At 33.1% G+C, this 23903-nt stretch overlaps 3 protein-coding genes across 3 annotated transcripts; 2 read left to right on the plus strand and 1 right to left on the minus strand.

Moving 5' to 3' along the window:
* Positions 1 to 537: 537 nt before the first annotated feature.
* Positions 538 to 5738, plus strand: LOTGIDRAFT_222667 (hypothetical protein; the record flags this gene model as incomplete). Its single annotated transcript, XM_009067621.1, has 10 exons — positions 538 to 753; positions 1177 to 1257; positions 1637 to 1731; positions 2110 to 2233; positions 2606 to 2699; positions 2864 to 2979; positions 3413 to 3521; positions 4150 to 4254; positions 4924 to 5096; positions 5529 to 5738. The coding sequence occupies 10 exons, from the start codon at positions 538 to 540 to the stop codon at positions 5736 to 5738; spliced, it is 1323 nt and encodes a 440-aa protein (XP_009065869.1).
* A 4998-nt stretch (positions 5739 to 10736) lies between these two features.
* Positions 10737 to 13769, plus strand: LOTGIDRAFT_222669 (hypothetical protein). The gene is made up of 5 exons (XM_009067622.1): positions 10737 to 11228; positions 12045 to 12240; positions 12501 to 12800; positions 13154 to 13225; positions 13642 to 13769. The coding sequence occupies exons 2-5, from the start codon at positions 12084 to 12086 to the stop codon at positions 13650 to 13652; spliced, it is 540 nt and encodes a 179-aa protein (XP_009065870.1). The 5' UTR covers positions 10737 to 11228; positions 12045 to 12083; the 3' UTR covers positions 13653 to 13769.
* A 2167-nt stretch (positions 13770 to 15936) lies between these two features.
* Positions 15937 to 23624, minus strand: LOTGIDRAFT_236595 (hypothetical protein; the record flags this gene model as incomplete). Its single annotated transcript, XM_009067623.1, has 7 exons — positions 23036 to 23624; positions 22483 to 22633; positions 22103 to 22251; positions 21393 to 21493; positions 20795 to 20932; positions 18384 to 20345; positions 15937 to 17682 (listed from the first exon to the last, which is right to left on the minus strand). Exons 1-7 carry the CDS (start codon positions 23088 to 23090, stop codon positions 15937 to 15939), a joined length of 4302 nt encoding a protein of 1433 aa, XP_009065871.1. The 5' UTR covers positions 23091 to 23624.
* Positions 23625 to 23903: the final 279 nt, after the last annotated feature.

Below are 23903 nucleotides of genomic sequence, written 5' to 3' on the forward strand. Positions count from 1 at the left end.
TTTTCATAAAGTTAATCGATGAAACCTGTTTAACATGGCATCATTGACGTCATTATTTTACCACATACAGCCGTTAGATAATTTCGTTACTAAAATCAATATTGTATATTCATATGGTCATCATTAAAAAGCTACTGTTGGGCTGTTGGCAATTTTTTGCTCCTGATATAGTTGTTTAGTCTTTGAAATTAAAAAGTCGAAATTATATGAAAATTTGCTGGTTTTCTCAATATTCTAGCTTTCCTGAGTCAGACAATAGATGAAAAACATTGCCATTAAAAACTATTTTTTGAACACTTTTTATTGCCCAACAAACAACAATCTAACTGTCTTCTAGTATTGTTATGATCATTTAAATTGATATGATTTTGGTTTTGTTGTTAAAGTTTTTCTGGACTTGGCATAAACAATTCTTTCCATGCCAGTTAGTTTTGTATCTTTTGAAATGTGATAACGTTACTGTTGGAGGATGCTACATAAATGTTGCTTTAAAAGTTTGTATTTGATTAAATGTAGTCTTTATTTTTTGTAACTTAGATGATGAAGCATGCATGGTCTAATTATGAAAAGTATGCTTGGGGTTCAAATGAATTGCGACCTGTATCGAGACGTGGTCACAGTGCTAGTATATTTGGTACATTACCACTAGGAGCAACCATTGTAGATGCCATTGATACTCTATATATTATGGATTTTAAAGAGGAATTTGCAAAAGCTAGAGATTGGATTGCAGACAACTTAGTATTTGAAGGGGTAATTTTTCAGATTTTTTCATTAAAAAATAAAAATTGGCTGCAGCAATTCAATATCACTAATACCAAGCCATAATGATATCATAAGGTGTTTAAGTTTTCAAACATTGGAATTGTTGATTGTTGTTTAATAAAACAAGATGGAACAGAGTTCAGATGCATTCAATGTGTGAGAAAAAAAAATAGTAGGTGCAGACAGAATACAAAATGGCGGAAAAGGAAATAGATGAGAAAATTTTGAATGTGACATATTCCGCTTCCACACCATTGAGTGTAGAATTGAAACAGATGGAACCTGATTCAGAACCCTCTTATCGAGAGCCACCCCAGATAAACATGTAATGGCTTGAAAACCTCTTTTTTACATTTTCAATTTGATCTTTTACTATTATTCATGCTATTGATTTTGATTTTATATTTTTAGTCGACAGAGTTATCTGTATTTGAAACAAATATTAGATTCATAGGGGGATTATTATCAGCTTATGCTCTATCAGGAGATGAGGTGAGTAGAATGTATATAATGTGTATGTGTAGGATACATAATTTCCCTCATTGGCCATTGCATGGCATTAATCATCTTTCTTTTAACTTAAACGCATTTCATTCCATTTTTTAATTGATAATATTCTGTCTTCTGTGATGGACATCTATGAAAAAAGGGTGTATAATTGTACTGTAGAAGTTACGTATTGTTATGTAGAAGTTCAAGTAACTATGTATGATGAGAACAAGTATTACTTGTCAAGTAGATACACAGGTTGAAATAGGTCTGTTGTCTGAAGATTGCTTAGCTTGATACTCTGAGTTACAACAGCATGTTTCAGGTTCTGTTTTAATATATTTTATATCGCTCAACAATTGATGTATTATATAATTTTCAGATGTTCAAAAAGAAAGCTAAGATTATCGCTGATAAGTTAATGCCAGCTTTTAAAACTCCAAGTGGTATACCACAAAGTATGGTCAATATTAAAACGTAAGTTTTTATTTGACTTAGTTCAGACTTCATATTTACACAGTTTTATAGGACAACAATCACTGGTTAAAAGACCATTTAAAGACTTTGTTCAGACTTGTTGTTTGATAAAGATTCATGATTTATCAAGGCTTTAAGGAGATATGTTCTTGTGTCTTAGCACTGTTTTTTTTTTCAAAAGTAAAGCCTCATGGACCTGACCTGTGAAAAAAAGTATAATTTCTGTTGTGTTAGATTTTTATACGCCCACATCTCCGTCCGTCCGTCTGTCTGTCAACATTGTATACAAAAGTATTGAAACCATAAAATGTAGTATTTGTTTTTTTATAGATTTACATTAACAAGTGTTTTATAACCATGGTAATTTGTTTATTTTAGTGGTAACAGTAGAAATTGGGGCTGGGCCTCTGGTGGTTGTTCTATTTTATCAGAATTTGGGTCATTACATTTAGAATTCACATATTTATCAGATGTAGTTAATGATAAACTATATGCTGATAAGGTTAGTATAGCAGAGCTGGTGATTTATTTTTTACTTACCTCCAATTCTTACAACCTGCAGGCTGTCCAGTGGCCCTAAAATTCCTAAAAAAGAGATTGCTTTGTATTACTTATATTTCTGTCAGATTCAAATTTGATTGACTATGATGGATATTAAAAAAAAAAAATATGACATGGAAAAAATTCAGAGTACATTTTTCTGTTAAAAACATCATATGTTTGATTGAGTAGAAAGTAAATTTCCATTTTAACATACTAACCTAAACAATAGTGAACACTGCTTTAACTCTTTGCCAGTACTTTCTGTTTAATAGTAGCTTGTTGCCAACTTACATATTTAAACAAAATTTGACATGATTTTTATCTTATTAAGGTAATGAAGATAAGAGATCATCTCAAGAATCTAGATAAACCTAATGGACTATACCCTAATTATCTCAACCCAAAGACTGGAAAATTTGGACAACGTAAGTAGAATTTTTATCAAGGTTTAAGGCTGTCACCCACGGTATGTAAAATAAGATAGTTGGTACATTTGGGACCACATAGGTTTAGTGTACAGATGTGTACAAGCTGATATATAATAATTGGATTTAGAGTTATTGCCCTTAACTGCTGCCTTTTTTTCTAGATCACGTTTCAGTTGGTGCATTAGGTGATAGTTTTTATGAATATTTGATAAAAACATACCTTATGTCTGGTAAAAAAGATACAGATGCAAAAACCATGTATTTTGATGCTATAAAGGTGAGTATCCAATAATTCCATCAAAGCTCAACAAGATATGATGGATAGAAACTGCAGTTTGGACTCAGACCACTGAAATTTCAACAGAAGTAAAAAGTTTCAGTGGAATTAGTCCTTAAGGCTGTTGGTTCTCAAGCATGGAGTTAAAGTTCTTTGAGAATTTTGTAATATTATCTGTGGAACTTCAAAGAGGTGATTGTGACATTTCCAATTATGTATGCTTTGCATGTGGTTTGCACAAAATATGAATAATATAAATATCTTTGAGAGTGTGCACATTGTTATTTGTGTATACGTATGAAATTTGCCATTTATAAATTTTGATGCTCAAGATATTTTTGCCGTAAAAGATGCACACTTCCTCAATCACACTTCCTCAATCACACTTCCTCATATTTGTTTCAAAGAATTTGTGTATGGTTCTTTTTTACAGGCTATAGAAAATAAAATGTTAGTTACATCTAAAGATGGATTAAAATACTTCGCTGAATATAAATCTGGAAGATTAGATCATAAAATGGACCATTTAGCTTGTTTTTCAGGTTTGCCATGTTTTGTTTATATATGTCATTATTGCCCTTATGGCCTTTCCTTGCCTTGGCATCAGTATTTCTAAAGTTGTGACAGAATTTTGATTTATTCATACTTTCAAAGCTCAATAACAGGTGAACTTGTCATACTTACAAAGTTTGAAATGAGCTCAATTTGTCATACTTTCAAAGTTTGAATTGAGTTCAATTTATCATACTTTCAAAGTTTGAATTGAGCTCGACTTGTCATACTTTCAAAGTTTGAAATGAGCTCAATTTGTCATACTTTCAAAGTTTGAAATGAGCTCAATTTGTCATACTTTCAAAGTTTGACATGAGCTCAATTTGTCATACTTTCAAAGTTTGAATTGAGCTTAATTTGTCATACTTTCAAAGTTTGAATTTAGCTTAATTTGTCATACTTTTGAACATTGAATAGGGCTGAACTTGTTTGAATATGATTTAGACTTAGTGACTCTATGAATTCTTTCACTTAATAGTTTCTTTTATCATTCTGCCTTTGCTATCTGATGTATGATGAGATATTTTTTAAATGCACTCATCTTTTGAATGTTACCTATTGTATTATCATGGCATCATGTGTTTTTTTTAACTAATGTCTTATTTGTTTGTTATATAGGTGGTATGCTGGCTTTAGGTGCAAATTATTCTACAGACCCTCCTAAATATATTAAACTAGGAGAAGAAATAGCTAAAACATGTCATGAATCTTATGATAGATCAGGTAATATATGATGGTTTTCTTTCAATTGAGATTGCTGAAACTAGGTGATTGGTGAGTTCTGTGTTTGGGATTCCGGATTCATGGTATCAACAGGACGCTCAATAGAACAAGTTGAAACAGGGTTCAGAACGAGTTCTACTTGTTCCGAAAAAATAGTAGGTGCAGACTGAATTCAAAATGGCGGAGAAAGGAATAGAAGGGAAAATTTTGAATATGACATAATCTGACCAGTACTGATTGATTGAGGCTAGAATTTGAACAAACGGAACCAGAAGTCACCAATCAAGCACCACCTAATATGTTTCAAATTTGATAGCCCTGTAGACATAGAGACATGGTTGGCTATAATCCAACAGTAGAAAATTAAAAATCAAAAGTTTATCAGACCGTGTTCTCAATAGAGACAACAGGTCAATGGGTGAATTATACACATATATATACAGATATAGTAACTATCTTAATCATAAATGCTGAATGAGTTGGAAGAGCTCAAGCTAAAATGATTTCATGACATAATACATTCTCTTATGACAAAAACTAAGTTATCTGAATAGTGAAACAGTTGAATTAAGCTCTATCAGCTTTAAAAGCTTAATTGTAAATTATAATCATTGTAGATGCTTGCCTTTTCAATATATTCTAAAGCTTGTTTTTTTTCTTCTATTTCAGCAACAAAATTAGGACCAGAAGCATTTAGATTTGATAGTTCCACTCAAGCAAAGGCAACACGACAGAATGAAAAATATTACATATTGAGACCTGAAGTTATCGAGACTTATTTCTATATGTGGCGCATCACTAAAAAACAAATGTACAGAGATTGGGCTTGGGAAGCTGTACAGGTAAGTACTATATTTCAGTGTTCAGTATTTATTTTACTTAATTTAGGAGAATTAGGGGGGGGGGGTCTTTATTTTCTTAAAATCCTTGCGCTGCCACAAAAAGTTGGAATAGAACCTGTAGTTCTTAATGGAATTTATATGAATATTATTTACCAATGAAATTTGAGGATTTCCAATTCACTGCGGTATACCCCTTCATGTATATATACAAGATGGCATCATATAAAAACTTTACATTTTTTTCTAAATATTTACCAACAAACTGATATCTAAACAAAATGGTGACATTATGGGGTCATGTAGTAACTGTTGGTGCTGAACTGGAAAGTCTCGAGTTGCCGTATCATTATGCTTTTGTGAATAGGACCCATTTACTTTTAGATAGCATAAATTTATTTTACTGTTTTGTAATTTCTGATAATTTCTTTGTAGGCATTAGAGAAATGGTGTAGAGTGGAGAGTGGATATACAGGTATAAGAGATGTGTATCAAATCAGTCCTCCTAAAGATGATGTACAACAAAGTTTTTTCTTAGCAGAAACTCTCAAATACTTATTTTTAATATTTTCAGACGACTCTGTTATGCCTTTAGATAAATGGGTCTTTAATACTGAAGCCCATCCATTACCAATTAAGTCATAAGTTTAAAATATAGTCAATTTTATATAAGGCTAAGTTGATTGAAAGGGGTAAATACACACAAATAGAGATTGATATTAGGCCATTAAAAGAGAGAGATATATATATACACAGGTTCATAAAATAGTCAAAGCACTGCATTTTATTGAGACTGATAGCAATGTCAATACCTTATTTTGATTGGTTCAAATTCACTGCTTGATAACAAGTTATTTGGACAAAATGACGAATGGCCCCTCTGTTTATTGATAAGAGAGTGTGGTTATCAGGTAGCAATGGATAAAATATCCACAAGTCTTATGATGGATGATGAAATAACTGAATAATGTTAGTCTGTAAAATGGGGAAATTCCACAAATTTCTGTGGCCATCTCTAGAAAAAAAGCAAAATTGCAATGTTATTGCATTAATAATATCACCATTCAGCATTTTTCAATTAGCCCCACAAATATTTATGGTGTCGATACCGAAATTAGACTTTTGTCATGGTGAAAATTCACAAAAACTAGCGATCCAAAAATGGATTGGAGCAACTGCCGCAAAATGTTACCTTTTGAGTTTGGTCCAAACCCTGATAATATAACATCTCTATTATCACTTGCAAAAAAGGCTAACTCATTTTGCTTCAAAACAATAAAAGTAAAATAGACTAACAAAAAAAATGAATTAATTTGTCCTTGATCAAGTCTGGATATAGTTGGTCAGTCATCTGCTTAACACCCCCTCATCTCTTAATGGAATTCTTCTACAGTTGCATCTATCAATCTGTTATATGTATGATTGGGATAAATCATTTCATCAAGGGAATACTACCTTTTAGGACATAAGATTTAAGGTCTCAATTTGGTCAACTATTCATCATGCAAAGATAAGCCAAAATTCATTATAAACCTCACACCGATTATTCATTATCCATCCACCATAATCAGTACATTGCATGTAATACTAAGTAAAAGATGCAGATATGAAGGCAAATTGATATTTCACGCCTATAGTCATCTATATATACTACCAGCAGACAGAACTTAATGTTAACCAATGATAATCTAGGGTGTCACTTGATTGGAGAGTTCTGCACGTTTGGATTCATAAAATCAACTGCACGTTCTATAAAACAAGTTTGAACAGAGATCAGAACGTGTTCCATGTGTGCAGAAAAATTAGTAGGTGTAGAAAGAATTCAAAATGGTGGAGAAAGAAATATTTGGGGACATTTTGAATGGTACTGTTCCATTTAGGCCAGAATAGGAACTGACCGAACCTGCTAAGGACACTCCAATCGAGCGCCACCAAATCTCGTTTTGTTTAAATTTAATATGCCTGCTAAAGTTGGAAGTATGAGTTTTCATTTTCAATGGATATCTGGTAAACCAAGGTATAGGAGAGCAAAGATATTTATGTTATCTTGGTCTGATTCAAATTATGTAATCATGAACAGTCCAATTTACTTGTGGGTAAAATAAATAGTTATTGAAACTCTACAGACTATACTTACATTGTGTCGATTACTACTCAGACTACCTAAAAATTAAAATGGACTATTTGTGTTTATGGTTTGAATCAGTGTTTGAATTTAGTCTTTGCTAGACTATTCTTGTATACCCCTTTTAAGTTTGTGTTCTATAGTTGTGATTTGTTTGTAGGCTATTGGGGTATAATTTTGTTTTATGTTAACTATTTGAAAAATAAGAATAGTGCTAAAATAGTATATGTATGTAAGTGATATATAAATTAAGGTACTGGTACCTATTTTACTTTAAAGAGATTGCAAGAGGTTTTCTACAAAATTTTATGTGGGACACTGATATCATCAATTTGCATCATTCCAATTTTCTTCAATCAGATGTCTGTGATTCCTGCAATTCCACTAAAACTTAGTGTTTGATGATGTCATTAATCGCAAAATATGCTTTATCACATAAGGCCCTTTGCAATTAGTGACGTCATCAAACAGTGGAATATAGTGGAATTGCAGGAACCACAGATGTCTGATTGAAAAATGGAATGGTGGAATTCTATGCTATCAGTGTCTCTGAAAACCTCTTTACAATCTCTTTCAGAATCGTTTACCTACAAAACCAATGGGAACCTTCAAAATTTGTGTTTTTGTTTTTGTGCTGTTGGTCAAGTATATGTCCTGGGACAATAACTTTAGTTTGAAGTTTAATGAGTCATGTTATTATTAATAAAACTTGCCATCGCATTTAGGTTTGATAAAAATACAACTCAGGATATTTCAATTCCACAATGGAATATTAGAAGCACCAGTTATAGATAAATAAGACAATTTATTACTTTCAAAATTTCAATTGGGTTATTATGATATTCCTGAAGATAGTATGAAAACCACATTGAAACATTGAAAATAATAAATATTCTTGTAATATCTATCCATAATAATTCTCTTAGTCATCTGAATTTTGTTCCTTTAACATTCTATGGGTTAAGTACCCTTATATTATAATCTGAGCTCTGAACACACTTTTTTAAATCAAAAATCATGTTTGAGGCAAAACTATTAAACAATAAATGCTAACAAATGTAAATATCTCAAAAAATATATTAAAGAATTTATCTGGATCTGAATTTAATAAGAAAGGTCAAACTAATATAGAGTTTTCAAATGAAAGATGGAGAAATTGTTGAGATGGTGTTTATGTTGTTATTAATATGCATAAATATTCCTGAATGCCTATTTAGACTATATTTGTAAAAAGAAATAATATAATGTATCAATGAAATGACTACTATCTAGGCCAAATATTGTTTGTGTACATAACATATTTATTATTTTGTATATAAAGTAAATTCTAGTATTTGTCTGTATATGCAATGTCAATATCAGGTTTCGATGACCTTCACATTGAATTGTAAAATACTGAATACAAGGTAGGTAGGTAGATGACAAGTTAACGTTCGCTTTGTATGGATGTTGATATCTCAAACTAGGTAGTTATTGGGATCAAATATAAAGAAAACAGGTCTAATCACTAATCATAGAACGCTACTCTCAATGTAAAATAGTTGTACAGGCTGTAGTCTGAAAGAGCCGCTTAAAATGAAACAATTTGTGAAAAACTGTGCAATTTGGACTGTTTTGACAATGGCATGATGATGGTTATATGTACTTATACCTTGACAGCAATAGTCACCTTTCTTGTATCATGAAAATTTGATTGGATAGTATGCCATCGAATACAGTCAATCAGAGTCCTTGACAGAATGACAAAACAATAAGCCATAATGTTAACAGTGTTTCAGTTTAGGGTTCTGATTGGCTGTATTCGTTTGTGTACAATCCAACCAATTCGCAGCATTCTGTGATACAAGAAAGGTGCCTATTGCAGTAAATGTATGAGAAGAAGTTGGTAATAGCTTGCCATTGTGAAGATAGTTATTTTGAAGCTAGCCAACGTAACCATGTAATTGTTATAGATTTGTGACATTGATATTTTGTATTTGAAATTTATTTAGGTTTCGAGTATTTGTGCATTATGATCATATATGTTTGTTGATTCTTTCTGTACGCCATGATATTATATTGTAATTCATTTCTACCAAATTTAAAGGATTCAAAAGAGGTTTTCTTGTCAAATCATTTTCACAAAGTCAAGCCATTACAAACTTCCTACTTATGCCTTGACTGTAATAGCCATTTGTTTAGATTGTACGCTTAGAATACAGCCAATCAGAGGCTTCGACAGAAAGTCAGTGAACGCAAAGCAATAATGTTTACAGCATTTCTGTTGAGGGCTCTGATTGGCTGTATTGCTGGCGTTCAATCCAATAAAATCGCTGCATTCTGTGATGCTATTGTAGTCAAGGTATAAGTACAGAGTTTGTAGTAACTTGACATTGTGAAGATGAGTCTACATGTGTATGGGGGTCCCTAAATTTTTTCTTATTGCATCAATCCAATTTTACGTCGAATGATTGTGTTTCCTGTAATGAGAACAAGGATTGGACCAGATTATGACAAATCTATTTCTGCTGACATTTATAAATAAAATTTTGTCATTATTTGGTCACGTTTTTCTGGATGATGCTAACAAAAAAATAATGGTCCACGATATACATATAGCCTCTAAAACCTCTCTTGGATCTTTAATACATTATAGATGTTTTAGTGAATTATTTAATGTCCTATATTCTAAGTTTTCTAGAATGGCTTGACAAGTTTCTTATTCCAATGTCTGTCTGTGAGGGTTTATATTATGTTCCCCAGTTCCATTCATACATGTAGATAAAATTAATTTATTCAATCACTATGATTTTAAACGAGGATATTTTGCTTTGTAATTAATTGTAATGTATTTTTTACAAGTCAATTTTTAATTTTTGTTTGTTGATTAAAATATTTCTATTTTTAAATTTTTGTATTTATTTATCAAATCGTAGAACATTGGGTTTTTTCAGTCAGATTGAACTCTTGACACCTCATTTTTAATTGGTAAAGATTTTATGTCTAGACCAATCAGAATTATCAAAAGAAATATTGGCCTCCTACAAGAAAAAGACCTTAGTAGGGATAGTGAAAACCTCTGTGCTTAGGTAAGACCCCACCACCAGACTAGAAGAGCCAGTCGGACACTACGACAAACTACCAGGCCTATCTACAGTCAACGCACAAAAACTATTCAGCAATTGCAAAAACCAGACAGGTGGACTTTGAACTTTTAGCAAACCAGTAGTCTGACTGAAATTAAACTTATATGCATTAGCCTAGGCCTGAAGACTTCGGTAATCTTCGGCTTTCTTCGGTTGTCATCGCCGCTCGGTCCCGAAAAGTAGAAAGGCCCATCATCTGACAAATCCGGTTTCGGACACAATATTAGCACCCAATTTTAGACAAACAAACCCAATTAAAAAACTGATCCCAAATTACTGACGAGTAACAGTTACAATAAAAAGGAAAAATTATGCGATAATGTTGCGTGACGGTTAAAATAAGGTTTAGATCTAGTTGTTCTACTTTTGAACGGAACCTGAATGTACAACGAGGCTTCGTCCATTTTGAAAGTGGTCAGGCGAGTCGAATGTTAACAATCTAAAATTTGCATTAAGATTCGGAAAACAGAGCTAAGTAACATCTGTGTTGTTTTCTGTAACAATCTTTTCATGCGGTTTGATTGTTAGACATTTGGTTTTGTGAAGATCAGTTAATTTGATTCCATAATCTTGCTTCAACCACAAACAGAAATTTTAAATTGTTCAGTTAGCCAGCCTACTAACATCGTTTGAGACATAAAGTATAACGTAATTTGTGGCTGTCTAGGGAGTACAACTTTTAGAGCTCGAATTTGGCTAGTTTTAATCATATATCTTTAACTGACCAACAGTAAGGTAATAATTGTGATAGATTTACGCAGTTGAGGCAATCAGTTTTTAGTGAAACTCAACAAAGAAGATTTTTTTTATAATCTGGGCTAATTTCTCATTGTGTCCACTCTTAACTTGCCATCAACAGTGGTTTGAAGATCCATCAGGCTTGTGGTAAGTATATACATGGATATGATAATACCTTATCCATATTAATCTAATAAGTTTTGGTGATTAAATTGCATGAACATATGAGATTATTTTAATATACTCTTTCAGTTTACTGAATTGAATTTTGGCAATCATTTTCGTATGAATGAATTGCAATATTAATTACAAAATGGGGCAAAATACTAAGTTTTGGATTGCCTTTGGCCTACTGGGTTAATGAAAATGTTAATCACTAGAAAAGTCATTATTTGTAACATGATATTACACTTACAGAGGTGAATATTCAGTCTGAAAAGTAGGTCATTTCACCTGAGAGCAAAATGTATCTCTTTGAAAGAGTAGGGTTAAATTTTAACTTAAACTAATAGGCCTAGTTTGTATTGAACTCATTGAAGCATGAAGGTGAAAATATTTAAGGCCTATTTTGTGGAGAAACTTACTGATTATTTTGTTCCTTCATGATATACAAAAGCCTTTTTTTGAACTGAATGTACAGGCACTCCCATATGAACTAAGGGTAAGCTTATATTATGTGATCAATCTCAATTGAATATAAGTTGAAATAGTCTTGTCCAACTTGCTATTTACATTGAAATTTTTATATATAATAATAAGTTAGATTATAATATTAAAACAGAACCTAAAAAGACATGCTGTTGTTACCTGGTATCTAAGTTTTCACGCTATTCGATCTGAGTAAAAACAACGTTTTTAGGTTCTGTTTTGATATTTCTGTATCTACAATTATTGTATTGAGCACTATTTTAACAGTGAAACTATTTTATTATTGTATAATAATTATGTTTTTCTGTGTTTCAGCTAGCTTTTTACCAGATACAGTTTTTTTTGTGTAAAGAAATGGCTTGTGGAGCAACCTTAAAGCGTTCCCATGAATTTGATTCCTTACATAGTCCAGGTTCCCCAAAAAGAAGAAAATATGTTATGCCAATATCAACACCTCCTGCAAAGCAAACTAAATCACAATTTTTTGATGCATCACCAAAATTAACATCAGGTAGGTTATGTCAGTGAATGAAGATGAGTTTTTCTTTGTAACGTCTGTAGCTACATTTGTGTTGTTTCTGCTTATAGTAATTTCTGCCCTTTTCACAGTTGACACCAATGGATTTATCCCATTAATGATCGATACTTAAGAGCCTGCTCTTCTTAGACTTTGAAAAGGTCAAACCATCGCATTTTAATTCCATTACATATTATCATAATTTATACTTAGATATTTGGAAGAAAATCATTTATTTGTAATATTCTTTTCAGAGCAAATTGCTTCAAGAATAAGTATGGAATTAAAACGAATGCATCGTCGCCGTCAACTACATTATCAAGGTCAAGACAATGTTGAAAATCAGAATTCACCACAACCCTCAACTTCAGAACAGCCAGCTTGTATTGGTTTTGACAGTTCATTACATTCAAACCAAAACTTTACTTCACCTAAAAAAGATATACCGTTATTCACTTTTAGACAAGTCAGTATGATATGTGATAGAATGATCAAGGACAGAGAGGAGCAAATTCAGGTCCAATATGATAGTATCTTAGCATCCAAATTAGCAGGTAATTGTATAGTCAATGTTTAAAAGATCTATTACAAATTGTTATAATGCATGCAGAAAATATAGTAAAGGGTACGAGACATAAAATGTCCCATGGATCGAAATTGCAGTCTGTCAGTTCTTAAAATTTGAAAACTTAATTGGTAAAATATGATGAAAACATGGCCTGTCTGTCATGATGTTATTCAGTTGCATCAGATTGAAATGGATTCTACAAGCAAGAATTTCACTTATTTATGGAACTAAAATAAGGATGGTTTTTTTTTTCCAAATCCCTTCACAAATAGCCTGCCTTATTTCTATTCCATAAGTTTTTGCCTTTCTTTTAATCATTTCTTACTATTTGTCTTTTAGAACAGTATGAAGCATTTTTAAGATTTAATCACGATCAGTTACAAAAAAGATTTGGTGATGCCCCAATGAGTTGTAAGTAGTATTGTTATTATCTTAGAATAAATTTCACATTTTTCATTAGTGTTCATTCAATTGGAAATCTATCTGTAGGGACTAATTAAGGTAGACGACTTTTAAGTAGCTCTTGCCATGTAATACAGGATTGCAATGATTAATCAATAATTAGCCATACTGTTTCCCTAATTAAATATAATAATAATAGTGATTCATTGACAGGGCTTTGTGTCTTGGGACTATTTTCGTAGTACGATTACAAAATGTACAGTTTGCTCTTTGGCTAAAACACGTCAATAATTATTAGTAAATATATTTTGTGTTGCCATTATTATTTTATGCTTTTTCCATCTGTTGATTATGATATCCGGTTCACTCCTCAAGATATAACTTATTGTTAAGCCTATATAGTGTCTAATTTTCTTCTCTTTTAGATGTGTCTTAAGGAAGGAGGTGGAAGGAAGCCTATGAGCTTAACAATGGTATGATTGTGTAAATACAAGATTGCAAGTTATACATATATGTGCATGAAGAAAAATTATTAAATTATTTTATTACAAAATTGAGTTTATTTTTTTGTTTCACCCATAGTCTGTGGGTTACTTCATTCATACCCCTGATCTGACAAAATACTGAAAAAACAGAATGAAAATAGGAATTTAGGCACACCTGTTGCTAAAAGTTGGAGCATTTGATTGGATGAATTAGGTAAACATGTCAGATTTTGGTTAGAGTGAAGTTATACAAAGGGCTAACATGAAACATCAGTATGAGCTCAAGTCTCACCCGTCAGGGCTAACATGAATCTCTAGTATGAGCTCAAGTCATAAAGGGCTGACATGAAACACCAGTATGAGCTCAAGTCTCACCTCATAGTGCTAACATGAAACACCAGTATGAGCTCAAGTTGCAATGAGCTAACATGAAACACCAGTATGAGCTCAAGTTGCAATGAGCTAACATGAAACACCAGTATGAGCTAAAGTCGCAATGGGCTAACATGAAACATCAGTATGAGCTCGAAGTCGCCAAGGGCTAACATGAAACACCAGTATGAGCTCAAGTCTCACCTGACAGGGCTAACATGAAATACCAGTATGAGCTCAAGTCTCACCCGTCAGGGCTAACATGAATCTCTAGTATGAGCTTAAGTAATAAAGGGCTAACATGAAACACCAGTATGAGCTCGAAGTCGCCAAGGGCTAACATGAAACACCAGTATGAGCTCAAGTCTCACCTGACAGGGCTAACATGAATCTCTAGTATGAGCTTAAGTAATAAAGGGCTGACATGAAACACCAGTATGAGCTCAAGTCTCACCTCATAGTGCTAACATGAAACACCAGTATGAGCTCGAAGTTGCCTAGGGCTAACATGAAACACCAGTAGGAGCTCAAGTCACAATGGGCTAACTTGAAACACCAGTATGAGCTGAAACCACAAAGGTCTAACATCAAACAACAGTGAGCTGAAACCACAAAGGTCTAACATCAAACAACAGTGAGCTCAGGTAGAAAAGGGCTAATATGAAACACCAGTATGAGGTCAAACCACAAAGGTCTAACATGAAACAACAGTATGAGCTCAAGGTTCACCTCACAGGGCAAACATGAAACAAAATATGAGCACAATTCTCACCTCAAAGTCAACAGTACTTACATGAAACATCAGAATGAGCTCACTTTGTAGCAGCAAACAATCCATTTCAAATAATGTTTATGCTGCAATATATTTATTTTCACCAAAAAAAACAAATGTGTTCCAGAAACTTTATTCATGAAAAAAAAAACACAGTTGGTTCTCTGTAATAATTGACACCAAGAATTTATATAGCTTTTCAACAAATAAAATAACATTTGTATAAAAGACAAAATGAAACAAGTGATAGAAGTTACCGTACCCAAAACATCAAACTACTGTAACATTATTCTACCAGAAGTTACAAGATAATCAAAAGGCAAATCTGGATGTGTTGTTTTGTGTTTTTCTGCGCTGCCTCCAGGAGCCATTGCAATAGGGCAAAATTAACTGAACATGATTCAAAGAATATTCTTGTCAGATCAAAGAAGACATGTGTGGTAACCCACAGAAAAGCACAAAACTAATCATTTTAATCAGATTATCTGAAGTGAATATACTCATGGTTTTGGATCATCCGGTGTCAATATTTAGTAGTAAAGACTAGATAACAAGTTAGTATCATCAACAGACATCTTAAGAGCAGCAAGTAAGGACACCAGAGCAGTTTGTATTGCTCGATATTTAACTAGCAAGTACATTGCAGGCGGATAATTATTGGAAAATAAATGAAAATTATTGGATAATATATGCACATGAAAGGTACCAATAAGGCCTAAGTGGTTGGAGAATTGTAGCAGAACCTGACGTCTGATTTCTATTCTGAAAAGTGAATAGCTGAAACTAAACTCTATCTGGACGACTATATTGTTTAGCTGATAATGAAAAATCATTGCAAGAGGGGAGAAAAACTATTACAAATGCACTTGCCAAACTGAGTAATGACAGTTGTGCATTCATGTTAGCACATTAATCTCTAGTTTTTCAGTTCATCAATAAAAGAGCCCTGACACCATAGCGATCATCAGTTGCTCATGGTTGCAAATACAAATAGCGGTGATAAGTTTCACTTTCATCATTCACAACTGGTAATCGCTATGGTGTGAGGGTACCTTTACTATTCTATGTGCTTATATTAGTTGGTGCTTATTCTAACTTTCTAATTCACTTCGTATGCGACATGTATGTTCTGTTAATTCAGATAGAAGACGATTTAAGTTTTTCATTTGAGAATTATCATAATTCATTACACTTTGTTCCATATGTTCTATACTCCATATATAATATTTACGTGCCTTTTCCAAATAAACGAGTCTATTAGGTTTAACACTACCAGTTAATGTTCGGATCAAAATTTTCCTTTTGTTCAGTAAATAGTTCAGATGATCAGTTAAATATGACAGTCTGGATGATGGACCTGATAAATTTTGTTTCTCTTTATAAGCATCGAGTATATCATGTTTAATATTCAGTAAAGACTTATATAACTGTTTAGTCAAAAAAGTATTTAGATACATGAAACAGTCTCCTGTAGCATACAAACAGTTCATTTCATAATCAAAGAGTAAAGATGGCGGCAACCTTTGATTTGGTCTGTATAGAAAATGACTATCTTGTAATTCCATGATCAATTCTGTTTCAACGTGTAGCAAGGCTGATCTTAAAGTTTCTTCATCTGGGGAATCAGAATTCTGATTACATGATAGATTTTGAGATAAATTTTCCAAACAATTGCGAATCACTTCAAGTTCTTGTTTGACACTAGTGTATTTATTGCTTGTAGGAGGTAAGGGGAAAGTGGGGCAACTATATTTTAATTTAATCAATCTCAACCGTTCTTCATAAGCTTCAGACACATGTGGAATATCAGCCTCTATTTTTGGTTCTTTCTTATAGAAGTTCTCGCAGGAATTCTGTGATTCCATTATGTTTCCATTTGCTATCTTATTCAATGTGCTATCTTCAATATGTTCTTCATAGTCATGTGCAGGGGAGAATTCTTCTGAGCTATTAAAATGCACTTTTTCCAGTGAACTGATAGGTTTATCATCAGTTACAGGGGTCAAATCTACAGGACTTGGTGTAGGGCTTTTAAGCTGTTTAGGTTGGTCTGACTGACTAGGACTGCTATCACTGTAAGCTAGAGAACTACCGTTTTTGTTTGGACTGCTACCAAATTGTTTGACATCAGAGATATGGTCCATGTTCTCTTCTTCTTTTACATCTGAACAATTGCTAAATGAATTTGATTCTTCTGTTTTACTAAGTTGTGTTTCAGTAGAGGAACAGTTTGTATGGTATACTTCCATTTCTTTGTAAGAAGGTTTTTCCTCCTGTTCTAACAAACTTGTGTCTAGTTTATCTGAAGAGATCGTACTAGATGATTCTGGAACATCACTTTGTTTATGTGGTGATAAATCACACACCTGAATACCATTAGCAGTCGATTTTCCCGCATTTAGATCTGGCTTCATGTCAATGATTAATTCATTAGAGTATTCATCATCATCATCATCATCATGCAAATCTTTAGCACAACAATCATTTGGTGATGATGCAGTAGTGAGATCATTTTGCAATATTGGTTGGTCACTTAGCCATGAATATTTAGAATCTGATGCACTGGATTCAAAAATACTTTTTAATCGTTTAACATCATTATCATCTTTATCATCACAAGAATTGCGTCTTTTTGCTGGAAGAACATCATCTTGGTTATTTTCAACTGGAACTGATTCCATTTTTTTATCATTCCCTTTCACATTATCATCTTTAAATAACTCAATATGTTCCAAATATTTCTTAACAGATTTATGTTTTTTATTTGAAATATAAGCTGCCAAATCATCTCTCTCTATAATGCAGGTTTTACAGTTAGTTAAGCTAGCTTCAGCCACCTGGAAAGAGAAACGTTGAAGAAGGTAAATTAAATCTGTCAAATTCTAGTGTGCATGCATAAGCTAAAGATTGAAATCTTTGTTTCCATTTCCTACCCTTTTCATCTTTACAATGTCAAGCTATTAAGAACTTTGTACTTATACCTTGACTGAAATGTTCACATTTCTTGTATCATAGAAGTTTGTAGATGAAGTTATTTGATTGGATTGTTCACTAGCAAATACAGGCAAGCAGAGGTCTGCAGAAAGCCTGTGAACACAAAGCCATAATGTTTACAGCCTTTCTGTTGAGGGCTCTGATTGGCTGTATTTGCTGGCAAACAATCCAATCAAACTGTTGCATTCTATGATACAAGAATAGTGGCTATTGCAGTCAAGGTATAAGTACGAAGTTTATAATGACTAGACCTTCCCAAAATAAGCCTTTTTGACTCCATATATCTCTAATTATTTTGGCGTATTGCATCATGATAACTTTTTGAAAATTACATATAGTTTCTACCCTACCTCCTTTGGTGGTTACTGATACCCTTAAGGGATACTATTACTAGTATGGTAAGCTATTTTGGAATCAGGGATTAATGGGTATGGATGTTTTAATGTACATCATAATGACATAAACAGATGATAGAACTTCTTGTAATGTTAATTACAACTGAACATCTTTTCAAAATATAAGGGATCATAATTAATCATCTTACCCTTTTCAAATCAACTAGTTCTACTTTTGGTTGAAACTTAAAGTTCATCTTGTTCACATCTTTATTTTGAACTAACTGATTCTCTTTCAGCCATTTCTTCCACTGTCTCTGGCTTGAATAAAGTCCCTCAAGTTTTTGACTACACTGAATGTTCGGTTCATTAATAGCTACAGGTTTTTCACTGCTAGCTGAAGGATGTTCACTGCTAGCTGAAGGATTTTCACTATTGGCTACAGGTTTTTCACTGTTTGCTGAAGGATGTTCACTGCTTGCTGAAGGCTGTTCACTGTCGGCTACAGGATGCTCATTACTAGAAAGTTTTCTATTGTATACAGAGCACTCACTGCTGAATACAGCCTCGTCATTGCTGGTTACAGTGTCTTCAATCTTGGTAACAGATTGTTTGGTACTAAATATAGAGTGATCAACAGAATGTTCTGCACTGTTTACAGAATGAGTTGTCTGTTCAAGCAGATGATGGGAGCTATTGTCATTGGTAGCAGGATTTTTTGTGATAGTTTTTTCCGAATTTGTCCCATTTGAAGAAGTATTAGCTTGATCTGACATGTGTTGAGAATACGAGACAGAATTTGGCCAGAGAGTTTGTCTAGGATCATTTTGACTTTGTGTGTATTGCACAGTTGATGAGTTTATTTTAGAGGGATCTTGTTTTTGTCGATAATCAACGTCGCCATAGCAATTAACTGTTATATTACTGTTATCAACATCACATATTTTTGACCGCTGATACTTTTCCAAACCAGTCCTATCAACAAGTGACTTGGAAAAATACGGATCTGAAATATTTTTGTCAGGATGAGAATTAGGAGACTGACTGATTTTTTGAGGACTGGCTTCTCCAGTGAAATTAAACTTAGAAATAACATCCTGTAAGTCACCTAAATTCTGCAGTTGTGCTGCCAGACTTTGAACATAGCTTGTGTCCTTTTTAGTCTCATGTTTGATGGGTGACACTGTTTCTGCAGGAGATTCCACCATTTTTGTTGGACTAGAGCAGGATTGTGATTTCTGGCCTAAATTTTCAGTGCTGTCATATCCTGAATGAGGTCCAAACATTGTACCCATCTCCTGTACAGATTCTTTTGGAGGTTCATTAGAAGTTGGAGCTTTGCCGAAAAGTTTATTCACTGTTTTGATCATTTCTGCCATATTGGTTTGAGCAGGAGTTGGTTGAAGCTTCTCAACTTTTGGAGGTGTCACTGGCAAATTAGTCAAACTATCTTCTTCTACTGTGGTGGACTGAGGAGTTGAAGTATCAGACACAGAAAAGTCCAACTTTTCAATAATTAAGTTATTTTTTCTCATCTGGGTTTGGCCAGTGGACATTGTTACTGTTCCTTTTTTCTTTTTTCTCATAAATGGGTGAAGTGGTTTCTCTCCAAGTTTCTGTGGCAAATCAGACTGTGATGAAATGGAATTTGTTGATGATCCTGAGGAATATATAGATTGACCATGAGCTGATCTGCGAGGATCTGATATAGAAGACTGTCTTGAAATCATATCTGGGTTAGCTGTCGGAAAGCTTGATTTTACACCTGTGTCAATCAGTAATTCAGGTCTCAAATAACCAGGTTTCTCATTGTACGTGTCTTTGAAACCTTCCTTCATGATTAAAGGATTGATTGATGGTTGTAAGGATTCTTCCATGTTAAATCCTGCATTTTGAATTGGTATTGGAGATTGATCTAGACTGGTTCTCTTAAGAGCTTGATTTCGTGCGCCATAGGTACCTGGTCTGAATGGCAGACCCTGATCTGAGGAACGACGTCTGTTGCCAAATGTAGAAGATGAGGAAGATGATGTGGTATTAGATAAACTGGAAATCAATGTTGTCTTTGTTTGTATTTTGGTAGCTTTAATAAAAGAGACAACTGCGACTGGTAGACAATGTCTTGGTCTATTAATTGGCAAAGCATCATCGTCATATTCATACAAATAAATCTGAAATAAACATATTACAAATAATTAATCATTCTGAAATAGCAGCTAGTGATATCAGCTTCTCAAAATAAAAAAAAAACTCTTGGTTCAAACATAACATACCCTTAAAATTGACATCTTTCCACTTTTTAAACATTTTCACAAGCAAATATCAATGATTGTCATGTCATGATATTACTTTAATTTTAATAAGCTGGAAGTGATGACAGTCTTAATTTATATGGAAGAATTTAGTTCATTTGCAGAAGAATTAGACATCAGACTGAACTATAAAAATAAAAACAGTTAGCTGGTTTAAGTATATCTGAGTCTTTAGGATCAATAAAAGATTCAAAGTTAAGTATATACCTGTGATCTAGGAAAGAGTACATTGGGTGGATCATTATTAAGAGTAATTAAGTATATCTGAGTCTTTGGGATCAATAAAAGATTCAAAGTTAAGTAAATACCTGTGATCTAGGAAAGAGTATATTGGGTGGATCATTAATAAGAGTAGCTAAAGAACTGGTGGTAGAATCATAGTTTGGTGCTGGTTCACCCATTATATTACCCTGTGGTGGTATAGCTTTACATCTACCTAACATGTACTGAATCAAATAAGAAAATTTGTCAAGCATGGTAATTATTTTATCAATGGAAATATAGCCATAGACTTTTCTGAGAGTCCATTATGAACAAATTTTGTCTGTTTAACAGCCAATGAGGTCTTTTTGACCGAAATATTTGGTTTCATTTTGCCATTTAGACATAGAATGACATGTAATAGGTTTACCTATACTTAACATCCGTTACAGGTTATTGACCCTCAGTCATTTGAGCTGCCCTGACGGTCATGTCCTAACAATTGAGCCAAATCAACAGCTCTGCCATGTCGTTTTGATTATAACCTATCAGCTTTTCACAAGTCTTGTGTCGTAAAATTATCCCTCAATAATGCAATTAGCTTGTAAACTTCACATGTCATTTATATATCAATATGCAACAATAATTTGTGGGAAATTTAGCACAACGCGCCAACTGAATACAAGATAGTTATACTAGATGTACCTTGAATATGATGATGTAAGCTGATTCATCATGTTTCATTGATGGTAATTTCAATTGAACATCAGGATATTTACATATATAAATACCAAACTCATTATCACCTACAAACAATTTGATATTTCTTTCATCATCCTATACAAAATATCTTACATGGATAATAAAAATATAGGATCTCAGCTAAGCATAGTATATATTCAGTACAAATAAGATGTCCTGTTTGTCTACAATTGGATAAAAATATACTTGCAAAAGTGACAGCAGTCTTATTTTCTAATTTCTAAAGTTAATATTACAAAATTATCATTAGTTGTAATTACTTTAATGTTAATAATAATGATATAGGATCAGGTTCATATCATCTTCACAATATCAATCTATTATGAACTGTGTCTAATACCTTGACTGTGATAGTCACTTTTCTTGTATCACAGAAGTTTGTAAATGCAGTGATTTGATTAGATTGTGCACAAGAAAATACAGCCAATCAATGAGCAGCAAAATTGATAAAAGGCTTTCTGTCGTGAGCACTGCTTGGCTGCTTTTGCTGGCATGCAATCCAGTCAACTCTACAAATTTCTGTAATACAAAGAAGATGGCCATTTGCAGTCAAGATATAAGATGAAGTTCGTAATAGCTTGACATTGTGGATGTGTTCAGACTTCAGACTTCAGATCCACCATATTCTGAGGTAAAGAGGCAATAGAACCTACCTAAAGGATTAAAAACAGATTTCTTAGCTTTTAGTCCTTCTTTTATCATCTTTGACATCAAAACCATTTCCTTAACAAACAAAAATCCATAATGATCCGCTAGCTCCCTTTGATTTCGTCCATTTTCCTTGAATTCTTTCTTTTTACAACTGAAAGGTAAGTATAAGATACATTATGAAAATATCATGCAGCACATGAGTCACTCAAAGACTATTAAAAATGGTTTGTGGACTCTCTTAAAGGAGTGCTGGGTTCGGAATCCCAATCACAGACTGGTATCAGATATTAAAGGGGTTGCAAAGATGTGTATCAGGACCATTTAAGGCTTCAATTTGCATCACTTGTAAAGCTAGAAAGGAAATAAAAGATATCATAATTACCTGTATTCCGTCTGTAATTCACTGTTGTCTACTAACGATACTTTATCTATCGTCCAGTCTTCTTTATATCTTTCATTAATACAATTACGATTAATAATATTCATTATCTCAATCGCATCTCTACTATTTATATCAACATTTCTTAAATTACCTACAATTTAAGAAAACAGCATATCAAATATTCTGTTATCAACAAATACTGAACCTTTGGGTCTCTTCAAAAGCCTCTGATGAAACAGCATTTTATATCAAGGGCAAGGCCAGTTTAATAACTCTTATCTAATTGAATAGAGCTCATCTCATGTTGTCAGCATGTGTTTCAGATAAACAATCCTAGTCAGGACAGCATTATTGGAAATTGGGGATAAATCACCAAAATAGGATAAGACATATGAAGAAAGTAGGAAACTAACTGAATAGGAGTGAATACTAGAAAGAGTAGCAAGATGATATGTGTTTCAGACATATATCTATAAACAGGACAGCTTTTTTGGGAAAAAGAGGTATGGATTACTAATTTTAGGACTCAAAAGTCTATATTGAGCTCACCCACCTTTAGATTTGGCTACCTTAAGTTTAGGTATACTGAAGTTCTTTGACTTCTCCATTATTCATAACAGGCCTTAGCTTTCTATTCTGAAATATTCAAAAATATTCCTATTCAATTGATATCCACATTGTCTACAGTCTTTTGCTTCCTTGTTAGGGATTTGCTTAAAAGGAGAGTGTGTTTATGGATGGACTGAGGCAGACGAAATTCAGAATATTTTGACAGTGACAGCAGACTACACGTCCTTTGTTATTTACGCAAAGTATAAAACTAAGCCTTACAAAGACCCTTATTAAGGCAAAACAAAAGTGTGCCATTGAAAGCGGACAAAATCCTTATAAAACAGAGCCTATTTTTTCTAACCCTACTCCAATTGACAACTCATAAGTTGGAATTGAGTCAGATAGTGCGACTGGAACCCAGCCTAATATTTTGTAGATGTACTGTACACGTCTTATTTCATAATATTAGGATCGTTACCATTTCAAAGTTCAATACTTATGCCATGAGCAGTGACAAAAAAAGACACTGACGTCTTAAATCTAAAATGTAAACTTCATTATTTTGAATGATTTTAAGCTTTCATTTTTCATTGTCAATCATATGTTGCCAATTCAATGCAAGGGGACGTAATTCTAGCTTACGAATTAAATCTTTTCAACGGATTTCTTGAGTCATTTCGACCCATATTGACGTTTCGACCTCTGAAAAAACTGATGATCTGTCTGTCAATTTATAATAAATTAATTGCCGTCGCCCAAGGGATGTCAACATTATATTCTAGAACCTCAAGGCACTGAGAAAAGTCAAAGAAAATCTAAATGAAAGTATTTTAGTTATGTTACTTCCCTTGACCTGGTCAAAGGCATCA

The sequence above is a fragment of the Lottia gigantea genome, assembly GCF_000327385.1.
Source record: "Lottia gigantea unplaced genomic scaffold LOTGIsca_84, whole genome shotgun sequence".
NCBI classification, from domain to species: Eukaryota; Metazoa; Mollusca; class Gastropoda; family Lottiidae; genus Lottia; species Lottia gigantea.

What these genes read in the sequence shown, in the direction of transcription:
- LOTGIDRAFT_222669 (XM_009067622.1), top strand. Translation starts at nt 12,084, where the DNA reads ATGGCTTGTGGAGCAACCTTAAAGCGTTCCCATGAATTTGATTCCTTA. An exon ending in ATCACCAAAATTAACATCAG is followed by an intron (nt 12,241 to 12,500) that starts GTAGGTTATGTC and finishes TATTCTTTTCAG; the next exon opens with AGCAAATTGCTTCAAGAATA. An exon ending in CTTAGCATCCAAATTAGCAG is followed by an intron (nt 12,801 to 13,153) that starts GTAATTGTATAG and finishes TTTGTCTTTTAG; the next exon opens with AACAGTATGAAGCATTTTTA.